This window comes from Paraphaeosphaeria sporulosa, assembly GCF_001642045.1.
Source record: "Paraphaeosphaeria sporulosa strain AP3s5-JAC2a unplaced genomic scaffold CC84scaffold_19, whole genome shotgun sequence".
Lineage (NCBI taxonomy): Eukaryota > Fungi > Ascomycota > Dothideomycetes > Pleosporales > Didymosphaeriaceae > Paraphaeosphaeria > Paraphaeosphaeria sporulosa.
The window spans coordinates 168515-180049 of record NW_017253378.1 but is presented as its reverse complement, the minus strand read 5'-3'; the positions used below and the strand labels follow the sequence as shown (position 1 = coordinate 180049).

Here is an 11535-nt window from a genome sequence, read left to right as displayed (position 1 = left end):
AGCTGAGGGGGTGTGTCTAATTATATGGTTATCTATGAGGTGGCTGGCGCACCTGTACCTATTCCTAAAACGGTTTCTCCCTTGCTTGGAAGGCATTCAATAAGAAAACAAGAAAATCTGTAGAAACGATCACGACACACTTTAATAAATGAATCATAATTTTTTCATCAGATACTTGACGATTCTCATCACGCGATTATCTAATAACTTCATCTCCGCCGCAGACTTCATATTATGGACGGTCTTTCGGGCGCAGCAAGCGTCATCGCGGTGATTGATATATCCGCCAAGATTGTTTCACTATGCCTCCAGTACTCTAAAGCCGTTAGAGGTGCTAAAGATGATATCGAGCGTGTACAGGGAAAGGTCAGCGATATCACCCACATCCTAGAGCAGATCAAGCAGCTCCTTGACAGCCAGGACAAGACGCAGCTCTCTGCCACTCAGGGCCTCTTTAGCTCGCTCACAAAATGCCTAAAGGAGCTAGAAAACCTGCAAGTAGAGTTAGAACCAGGAAAGGGCCGCAAGACTATGAGTCGAATCGGCTTCCGTGCGCTCAAATGGCCGTTCACGAGCAAGCAGGTGGATAAAATCGTGTCAAGCTTAAAAGGATGCGAACAGACCCTCAGTTTAGCGCTACAGGTTGACCAGACGTAAGTTTCCGTACCCCGATCTGTTGTGTGCAGAAACACCTTCTCACTGACTGCAGAACCGCTGTATTAAGCATAGACCAGAAACTGGATCTAGCCAAACTACCTATTGCCCATGGCGCATCCTACGACTCCCATACGGAGGAACACAACGCGCGATGCCTACCGAACACCCGTACTGCACTGCTGCAGGACATCACCAAATGGGCGCAGGATAAGGATAGCAAGTCTATATTCTGGCTTAGCGGCATGGCTACTTCCGGCTATCATCCTTACCTACGAGGACTTTAACAGAGCTTAGCATAGAAAGCATCACTCCAGTCTCATCCATGTTATAGACGTTCCCAGGTAGGATCTCTGGATCCCTAAGTACCTCTCCAATCACCTTAAACCAGTGTGTAATCTTCGAGTATATGTTCTTATCGTGGCGATTTCAGTCTAGCGCTCTGACCATCCTTGCTTCTATCTGGGGATGCCTCTTCCTAAAAGCTAGCGTCCAATTTCGATGCGGCGGCTTCGACGGTCTGGCTGATTCCGGTCTGTGGAGGGTGAGGCGGTAAGCTAGAAATAGGATAAACTTCACTCGAACGGGGAATCCAAGTCTTGTCGCGATCGGAGCTGCCGCGCGTTTGCCTCTGCCTTCTCTACGTCCTGCTGTGTCAGACCGAGCGACTTGATTCACGCGCACGCCCGTGCTGTCTGCCACGTGACCAGATCAGTAGGTACCTTCGTATCTTACACGAGGCTTCACAAGCCTTTGTTGTGTTGGGACTATTGGACGAGACAGAACGTGATGTACGGTAATGTTGGTGGCAGAAACCGGACCTAACAATCATTCGCGAACAACGAAGAGTCGTGAATCGAGAACGATGCTTTTGCGCTCTTCGCTTTTGATCTATCACCCAGAGCTGTTTTCAGACAAAAGAAAAATATCTCGGTCACGATAATTGCAAGAATTAGCGTCGAGGTATACGTCTATCAGGAAGCCGGCTCCATGCAGCGGGTTTCTAAATAAGATGTTCACTGTACTCATGGTCATATTACCCCGCATAGTAGTTGAACACGACCGAACACGACTTAGCATCATACATTACAGGGTACGGTGGCTGCAGAATCAGTCACTATTCGTTCTCTTGTTCCCATTCCCTGGCTCCACCCAAGTTCTGAACAGCGCACCACTAAAGACGAATCATGATGGCTCCGCTGCGAGAAGACATCCTTAAAGCCCTATAGGAGTCGACGGCAAACAAACAGCGCCTTACAGCGGCCAAAGGGAGTAATCCAGAGTAGGGGTCAGTCAAAACAATCTCGGCATAATAGACCAGCTTCATAGATATCCCTATACTGATAGCCTGTGCTAAGGTCTTTATCCTTAAGATTATAGGGACCTGATCATATCATACCTCGTTATTGTTACTAACCCTATTTTGCGGTTGCTACCTAACAGCCTCGCCCCTTTACAGGGACCTTTCTAAGCGCCGATTTACCTTGAGAGAAATCGATCTGCGTTTATCGGGCACTTATCTCATATCCTCGATATAATTCTCAGCTCACGAGATCAAGCTTCGAGGCTTTTGAAACAGCAATTAACGAAATTCCTAAATTGCATTCTTTTTACGCCATGTACAGACGATTGAGGGGTACTAGAGTCCCTATCAATTACGCGTCTCTATTCCTGGCAGCGGTATCAACGGTAACCCTATGGTCATCCCCGGAACCATCGTCCTCAAATCCGCTCCCATAAAATCAACTGTCCAAGAGAAACTCACACCATGACTCTCGAAAAGATCATCCACACCCGACGCTTTCATATTCTCGAGTCCTTCATGACATTCTGTTTCAGTCTTGTATGGAATGCCGACAACAACAGCCTTCAGGTGTGGAAAGTCCCTAGGCGCCTGTGCTCCAAGTTGGTGTAGTTCTTTCGTAATCTCACGAAAAACGTATGTAATGCGAAGACGCTCGATCACAGGAGGAAGGAAGGAGACAAGTCGGTAAGGGACCTTGGGGTCAGTCTCCCGGTAGATGGATCGCAGATCTATGGTGATGTCGACGAGAAGGGGGAACATAGAAAGGGAAGAAATAGAATCGTAGTTTAGCTGGTTCGGGCGATATTCGTATTCATCCTCTGGGTCCCATTGGCGATCTCGGTCGATCTCTTCGAATTTGGACGGTTGGATATAGCTAAGACATAGCCGCTTAAGCGTCTTTGACCACACTTGCAGGGCCTCATCGAAAGAATCGCTATAGCTTTCCCAGGTAGTCCAGTAGTATGTTAAATCTTCAATGCCGGGGAACTTTTCGTTCTGTTCTACTTCCAATTCTTCGATGCCGTTGGTGAGTGCAAACATTAAGTCCATAAAGTCTGTCGGGGTACGACTGTTTAGCGATAATTTGCGTAGTCTTAAGAGACCGAGCTGTTCACAGTCGAGATGGGCGTCGGATGTCCTCGCTACTGGATAGATCATGATATCGTTGTGATGATCGTCCGTCGACCAGCCGCCACCGTCGCATATATACAAGGTGTCGACGTTAAACGCAGCGTTGAAGAAATGGCCTCTCTCACGGAGCCAGAAGTCATGCGAGCCTCTTATAACACCGAGAGTTCTAAGCGAGGGAAACGTCAATAAAGGAGGCAGCGTCCAATTAGTTTCATTGAGCGTTTCCAGATACTCTCGAAAACCATATGGCCAAGCGAGAAGTAAAGTGTGAACGTTGATTGTGCACTGTAGGACGACCAAGAAGAGCTCCTCGAGGTTAAGCGATGTGTCGGCGGAGTACCTTTTAAGATTATCTTTTCTCAACCTCCAAGGCAGCAGGTGCCGTTCCTTTGCCATATTCAACAGCAGACTCATAGTTTCTGTGAGGTCTGGATGAGTCGCTTCGGGTGGGTTTTCTGAGACCCGTTCTCTTCCCAAGATAATTTGCAAGCTTTTCACGCGTTCAGCCAAGTCTGGGCGTGCGATAATGGTACGCAAGAATTGAGGGAGAAAATTGGAATCCCACACTTCAACGTCGTTCTTGCCCCAATGTCCCCGATATGGGGTTCCCGCCTTGCGGACATTTCCCGTCGCATAGTAGTGGTAGAGGATTGGCTGCACAACAGTGCATATGGCTTTGGATGTGCGGCACAAACGTGCCAATGACCTCTTATCCTCAACTGTATCATATTCGTCTGCATTGACAAAATTGCCTGGCCTCTGACAATGGTAACAAAGGTTCGAAAAAATGAGGTTCAGAACGTCCACAGGGATCTGATCTAGGCGCATGACTGCGTAAGAGAGGAACTTCGCCTGTTCGAAACGGTAGTTTGTTGTCGAGGACGTGGAGAGGGACAAAGTGAGAGTGCGCGCATTGTTATAGGTATACGAGACAGTGAGCGCTAGCGATATTAACCGCGTCGCGTGCATCGCCAGGCTAAGCAATTCTATCGTAGACTAGGTATTATGCCACGCCACATCAACGCATAGTATCCGACACATCGATCTCCCGTGGCCGCTCTGTTTCGCTCGAAAAGAGCCGTTTCCAGGCAAAGTGTCGAACAACTGTGACGCTAATTCTGTAGTTATGTAATCTCAAACGTATATCTCAAGCTTCAAGTCAATACGTCATTATATAAGTATTTTGCTAATCGAATACATAGATAGTATTGTTTACGTGCTGAATTTGTTGATAAGAATATCTGATGATCGGTATACTAAAATATGCTCGAATGTTATCTGTCTTTACTTATTGAAGCTATGTTTGTAGGTCCAGCTCTTGCAGAGACATTTATCACAATATGCGGTATCTCAGTCATCTTTACAAATTTTTTTTACTCGAGGTCACCAGAATAATATTGACCGGTAGCAGATACCGAGTAAACTTGATAGAGCTCCCACACGACCATACAAACGTGCTTCGAGGGTTACAGCGACTTAAATGCTCCGAAGAGATGCATCCAAGCCTCATCACATTACAGTAGGGGCGAGAAGTTATTATCCTGTGTATAAGATATGGTTAACGAGCAACCGCATGGTTCAATCTTCCTAACTGATAAAGGCTTTTGTCCAACGTCTATGCCTATGTTATGGCCTAAGTGGCCACTCTCTTTTCGTCTTGCAGCATGTCGACCCAAACATCACTAAAGCAGAATTTCATACTTTGGAATGAAGTCATGTCCAGATCCTTTCCCTTACTTTTACCGTTCGCTCACTACTTCTTACAAGTCTTGATGATCTTCTGAACCATCGCGTCTTGGGAAACATACTTACTTCCCAATGCAGAGATATCCTTCTCCTTCATCACCGTTCGGAATTTAGCCGCATAGAAATACTCCTTGGGCGTTTTCAAGCGTCCCAGACTCAATGCTTCCATGACAGCAAACGGGGCCATACTTGGATCTTCGACGACTGTCTGGATCGCGAGACCACCATTTGCAGCAGCTCCAACCATAGCAATGAGTCGCGCAATGGTGGTAGCACCCGCACTGATAGCAGCCGCCTCACCCAGGAATGGAATTACCATGAAGACGGCAGATAGAATGGTGATGAGCTTGTTCTTCGCTTCTTCCTTCTCTTCTTCTTCACCGAGCTCTTTTGCGTCTTCCATTCCTTCGATAGCATTTTGTACGAGGAAGACCGGAACAGCAAGAGACTGCACCACGTCTTGAATGCTTCCATTCCAAAGGCCCATACCGATGCTGAAAATCTGCACGGTTAGGGAATGCATCAAGCTGCCTTGGTTCCCCATCGCCTTGGTGACGACATCCTTCGGATCTGGAATGTCGTAGACTTTTTTGAGACGTGCTTGACCTTCGATGGTCAAGTCCAGGTTGTTGCAAGGCTCAGGCTGGCAGTTAGAATGCTCCTTATAAGTGTAGAACTCGATCCAGTCTTGCAGAATACCCGTCTTGTTCTGTAAGTCTTTGTAAAATCCATCGGAATCTCTCAAAGTCTGCGTGATCTTCCATACATCGAACGGTTGATTCCCACGTACATTATTAGGAACTGGGCAGGCACCTCTCCAGTCTTTTCCTCCACCTACCCAATGACAGTCGAAGTAGGGCAAACTGGGTCCATCCATGTAGTCCATGTGACGACCTAACACGTCTGGGAGCCCGTTCTTCAAGTACTTGGTATATGACTTGAACTTGCCATCGTACCTATCATTGACCGAATTGTACTTGTCCATGGCTTCGCCCAGTAATTTCTTTAAAACACCGAGCGCGTACACCGCGGCACATGTAGGCTGCAGGTTTTCGTTTCCCGAGATCTTCTCAAGCGTGTCGTAGCTGCCATAGGAATCACACTTTGGACCAACGCCTTCCTTCTCAAGCTCGTCTGGATCGACACTGCCGACGCCATCATCTCCATGATCTTTATCAAGATCAACAGCCCAATCTGATGTTCCGCCAAAATTGAGGCCCTTGTACCAATCTGTGCGGGATGCCTTAGTCTTGTCGCTCATGTAAGAGACCCAGTCATTGCCGCCATATACAAGGATGTCCGAATCAGAATCTTTGTCATAGGATACTGTGGCATTGCCGCCTGAGCCAAGCAGACTCTCTGTGATGATTTCCCGGATTTCGGCGTTGGAAATGTAGCCTGCGGTTTCGGTACATCTTCACTCGGTGGCGTCGGATTCGTCCTTCGTGCCGGTGAACTTGCACATAGGTCCTTGGCAACTTGCTTCTTCCATGTAAAAGCTGCGACCGTAGCTGGCGACTCCAACGACTACCTTGTTCGATAGTACACCGGCCTTTGTGATCATGGCGAGTGAATTCTGGGTCTCAGTCTTGTTGATGTGTGATCGTAAGCAATTACCCCTACACAAGTTAGCTGAAAGCGTAGAGTTGGGGGTACTTATACACATACTCCTCGCAGCTGGGATTTGACCACTTGTTGCCATAATCCCACTGACCATGCAGATCGTACGTCATGTAAACTATATAATCGACGATCCCAGCAATGTCCTTGATGGGGAACCCCTTCATATACCAATAAGATGCAGGGGCCGCGATGGAAACAGTTTGTTTCTGGAGACGCCGTTTGACGGTCTGCAGGAAAAGTTTATATTGGTCTCCAGCTGCGATGGCACTAGGTGGGATACCTGGAATGTCTGGTGCAGATGGGTACTCCCAATCAAAGCCCACGCCATCAAGACCGTTGTCGGTAACGAACTTTGCAATGTTGGACGCCAGAGTAGCACGATTTGCATCAGTGACACCCTCGCGGAAGATATTGTAAGTTGGAGCCTCTGTCGAGAAAGCCCAACCACCGAATGAGATGATGCGCTTGATATCTTTGATGCCCTTTAGCTTTCCAAATTCGTCCTCCATCCCGGTGATGTTGATCTTGTAGTCGGCCGTGATCTGTGGAAACGCAAAATGAATATGGGTGAAATTGTTTGGAACATCACTAATGGTCATGTGTAGACAAGGGCGATTCTTGTTCCAAGCCTCGAAGTACGTAATCTTGCGAAATTGCTCGGGCGGGGTTTTGTTGTTGGTGATATTCATACCGCAGCTAGATACGCAAGAATTCTTCTCGGGTTGCGTGGTACCAGGGTTCTTCGTGTCTGCCGGGTTAAAAATACAAAAGTTGTCTGTGGTACCACATTGGCCCCAAACGTTGCAGCAAACATTCAGTGCACAAGGATTGAGATCAATTAGATCCATGCCATCAGTTGGTCTCGTGCTTCCAGGTTTCTGAGGACCACAAACCGCATTGTCCCTCTCTGCAGGCATCGGTGGGTCGCCTGAGGAGACGCAGAACTTTTGGCCAATCAAAAGCGCGCATCCTGACCAACCCCATGTCTTTTTGTTGTAGTCTTTGATTTTATTGATAGTGATGCCAAATGCTGCAGCCACGCTGGAGCAAGTATCATTTTCCTGGGTGATGTAAGTAGCACATGACCCGTCGGGGTTGGGTTTTGGGCCCACTACAATTCGTTAGACATGCTGTAGAGATCAGGTTGGCAACTTACTGTCTGGTAGGGTACCCTTAGAACAGCACACCCACGCCTTCGTTTGAACATTGTTACAGTCCAGGTTTTCGGGGTTGTAGCTCTCAAGATCTTTTTGAGTTATGCCGCATCGTTGTGAGAGTGCCCAACACCCGTCCTTGGGTTGAACTTGAATAGCCGTGCACTCAGCGCGAGGCTCCAGTGAACGCGTGGCTATATCCTTGAGCTCAATCGGCTCGTTTATCTGCCCAAAACCTTTGTACAAGCCGATGCGAAGAGGCACACTGATTGCACGGACTAAATCTAAGTTCATCGGCGTATCGGTTCCTACTCGAGAACCATCATCGATGCAGTCGCCCATACCCCACGTTCTGAGCACTTTCTGGGCGGCCGAGATATCTCCCTTACGATCAAAATAGGCGCCGACCATCCACGTCGCAGGGGCTGGGCCGGAGCAAGCTTGAGCAATCAGGCGAAGCGAATCGGGCCTGTCTTTGAGGCAAGTAGTGAGGGCTTGGAGGACGGTCAAGGCACTCGACGTTGTGACTTCGGTGCCTACATAAATTCAAATAACTGCCTCACCGTAACGGACAAACTTGATGGTGGAAGAGCAGTCGTCCCGTTTGGCGAGGTAGTCGTGTAGAGCTTTAGCGGCTCCTGAGACTTTATCACCGTCTCCTTGCGTAGCTTTGAGACCGTCTTCATCCCAGATTCGTATGTCAAGGATCGTTTCATTCCGAAACGTCTGCCCATTCGCTCTATAGCCCTTGACCTGGGTGTTGGAGGTTGTATTGAGTGTGCACTTCGTCGTGGTTGCCAACACCTCGGATGGCTTGCCGAAAGTGAATGGCGCTGGGCTGTAATCGACTTGGACTCTCACTTCTTCATCGGCTGCAGTGCAGGTTCGTAGCGTCAACGGCACGAGTGGATCGTCGTCAGTCCACAACGCAGTGTCGAAGAGTACGGGCTCGTGGCACCGCTTCAATGCCCCGATGCCGTGCAAATCCGTCCATTTGGAAGGGTCATCGCCAGCTTTGCTGCAGGCCTTGGGACATGGTCGTCCAGGACTCTGCCAGGCGCTTGACAAACCCAGCTGGACCAAAAGAGTGTAATGAAAATAAACGAATGTGTGCCTCATTGTGGAAGGGAAGGAAACTCAAAAGAATGTCTGATGAACGTAGTTTTCAAGGGGCGAACAGCGTGCTAGAAGTAATTTCCCAAGGCGTGCAGTAGTTGATGCATTGGGACTTTTCGTGTGATCGATACTGCCGAGGTCCGCCCTAGGTAGTCTTCTGTAGCCGTGCCACACGTCTGGAACATGCAGGGGGCAAAGGTCGGCTTACGCGTCTAACATCGCCATGGGGCTCAATCTCGGAAATCCTACGCATTATTTGTGAACTTTGCGGATAATGTCACGGATGATAACTCTGCATACGTGCACGCATAATGCTGGGCTCACTATATTCGCTTTTAAGGATACTTGCTACTCTCAGGCCATCTCTGAGTTAAAGACCGAGAATAGAAATCTCATTTACCTTCGCGAGGTTACATCAGCCTGCAACGATGTGTTGTATCTCCTAGAAATTATCGACTCCCACCTCTCTTAGAGTCCCCGCCGTTCGTTCAGTCACTCGTTGCATACACTCACCCATTCACCACTATGAAGCTCTTTACTGTCGCTCTCTTTGCCTCTTCATTCACCAGTGTGCTTGCGTCTGGCAGAGTTGCAGGCTAGGAAGCTGTCACATTTTATTACGCATACCTCATGGACGTACGCACCGGTGGTGATACCATTGTCCCGGCTGCAAGGGGACGCACACAACCATCAAAGGGGCCTGTAATTTTCCTGAATTCATCGATCATATCCAACTCAAGCCTTACAGAAGCAAAGATGCCAATGGTCAGAGGGAATGGTTTGGCGGTTTTGATCCCTCGAAGGTCCCGAGCTCTCTGAGACATTTAAATTTCCCGGACCCAGAAGAGGCTAGCAAGATAACGGAATGGGATGGTATGTCTGCCATATCAAAAGCGATAAGTCTTGCCTAACAAAAGTTCCAGGCAGCAAGAACCCGGGTTTTGGATACGGAAGACCCAGTCAAGAAGACAAAATTGAATACTTCAAGTTCACCGGCGCCGAACGTACCCGGCAAGCGAGCTGCGCACCCCACTAGACTTTCATGCCTCTATAGTGGTATATCTCAACAACACAATAAGATAATAGAATATAATTACTATGCTAAATTAAGTGGCATCTCTAGTGTCCTTCGTACATGTTCGCGAGTTATGGCCAGTCTCCCTACAGCGCCTACAGCGCGCTGAAGCCTACCGACTCGTACCTGATCGCGCCCCCTCTTTGTGGACTCCTTCCTTACTGATCGAAGGGTCCAAGTCCGCCTTGGCCAGGTCACTACCCCCAGCTATCCGGTTGTATGTGGTACGCCCCAAGGGTCCCCTCTCTCCCCGGTCCTGTACACGCTGTACCTGGCAGAGCTGCTATCCATGGACACAGAACGGAGGTTTGGATACGCCAACGATATATGCCTATACCGGGCCTCGCACTCTCTAGACAACAACGTTGAGCTTCTAGCAGCAGATCTTAGGTAGATTAGAATATGGGGCACAATCAACAAGGTCACCTTTGCCCTAGAAAAGCAGGAGATGATACACCTAACAAGATAGCAAAGCAGCTACGCACCACCCTATACTATAGACGAGTATCTCACGATCTATCCAATCCTCACAGGTGGAGAGCACCGCCTGCCAGCCCTATAGTGGCTAGGAATCTAGTTCAACCGCAAACTGAATTTTAGACGACATATAGCCACACGTGCCACAAAAGCTACTAAGGTAGCCTACCACATCCAAAGTCTAGCAAGAACCACTTATAGACTACCAGCCAGCTCTCTATATAAGGCTACTATTGCCTACATATACCCATCCCTTCTATACGGTACAGAGTGCTGGTATAGAGGCCGCACTAAACCACTATAGACACTCAAACCCAGCAGGCCGCCAGAGGTTAGCGCCCATGTCGGATGGCACATAGCCGCTATAGATAAGATACTTGCCATAGCAGTATAAGGTATCCTACTAGTATAGTGGATAACACTAATAGCTACACTTTTCTAAGATACTAGATTACCATCCGCCATAGTAGCGCTAGAGAAAGCTAAATTTAGATTTATAACCCACCTTCGTATAATAGACGCGGACCACCCCCTTACTATCTATTTAGTAGTACCTATAGTAAGAAGAGCCAAGGGAGCTAGGTAACCCTAGAGAGTCTAGACAAAAGTCTAGTAGCTAGGGTCTCTCCTGCTAGAGATTCCTAGGATAACACTAACAGCCCCTTACTACTCACCTGGCTGCCGAACTAACCCAACTTTTGGCGTAGATAAGAATACTACAGCTAAGGCCTTTAAAAAATGGTAGGCTTAGCTCCTATTATTAGATATCACTATCTTCTTAGACAGCTCTAAATAGTATATAAAGGAAAGAGAAAAGTAGGTTACCTATGGCTACATAGTGTACTAGAATAAAAGATAACTATAGAGTGGCCATAGGTCACTTTATTCTACCTCACACGTGTTTAACGTGGAGGTAATTAGAGCGTAGAGAGGCCTCTAGTATATAATATAGTAACTAGCGCTTAGCGCCCATTAAATCTAGATGTACATAGACAGCACCTTAGTAATATGGTGCCTTAGGGGCAACGCACCCTCCACCTTATAATAGGCCTTCCTAGTATACTACGGCGCTATAGAGACGCACGATGTCTCTATTAAGTGGGCCCCCAGACACCTAGGTATTAAGGGGAATGAGACGGCTAATAGACTAGCTAATTAGGAAGCCTAGCACCCATTACCTCTAATTAGGGAAGCTACTATACCTACACTCTTAGGTATTAAGTTAGTTACTTATAAAGCCCTACTAAGCACAC

General features: G+C 47.9%; 3 protein-coding genes across 3 annotated transcripts; 1 reads left to right on the top strand and 2 right to left on the bottom strand.

Moving 5' to 3' along the window:
• Positions 1-198: 198 nt before the first annotated feature.
• On the top strand, positions 199-941 carry CC84DRAFT_1234386 (uncharacterized protein; the record flags this gene model as incomplete). The annotated part of the gene is made up of 2 exons (XM_018183818.1): positions 199-653; positions 710-941. The coding sequence occupies exons 1-2, from the start codon at positions 235-237 to the stop codon at positions 939-941; spliced, it is 651 nt and encodes a 216-aa protein (XP_018028969.1). The 5' UTR covers positions 199-234.
• Positions 942-2305: 1364 nt separating this feature from the next.
• On the bottom strand, positions 2306-3919 carry CC84DRAFT_1234383 (uncharacterized protein; the record flags this gene model as incomplete). The annotated part of the gene is made up of 1 exon (XM_018183817.1): positions 2306-3919. One exon carries the CDS (start codon positions 3917-3919, stop codon positions 2306-2308), a length of 1614 nt encoding a protein of 537 aa, XP_018028968.1.
• Positions 3920-4844: 925 nt separating this feature from the next.
• On the bottom strand, positions 4845-8733 carry CC84DRAFT_1191771 (glycoside hydrolase; the record flags this gene model as incomplete). The annotated part of the gene is made up of 6 exons (XM_018181205.1): positions 4845-5074; positions 5219-6235; positions 6317-6456; positions 6506-7571; positions 7617-8141; positions 8178-8733. 6 exons carry the CDS (start codon positions 8731-8733, stop codon positions 4845-4847), a joined length of 3534 nt encoding a protein of 1177 aa, XP_018028967.1.
• Between the last annotated feature and the right edge of the window lie 2802 nt (positions 8734-11535).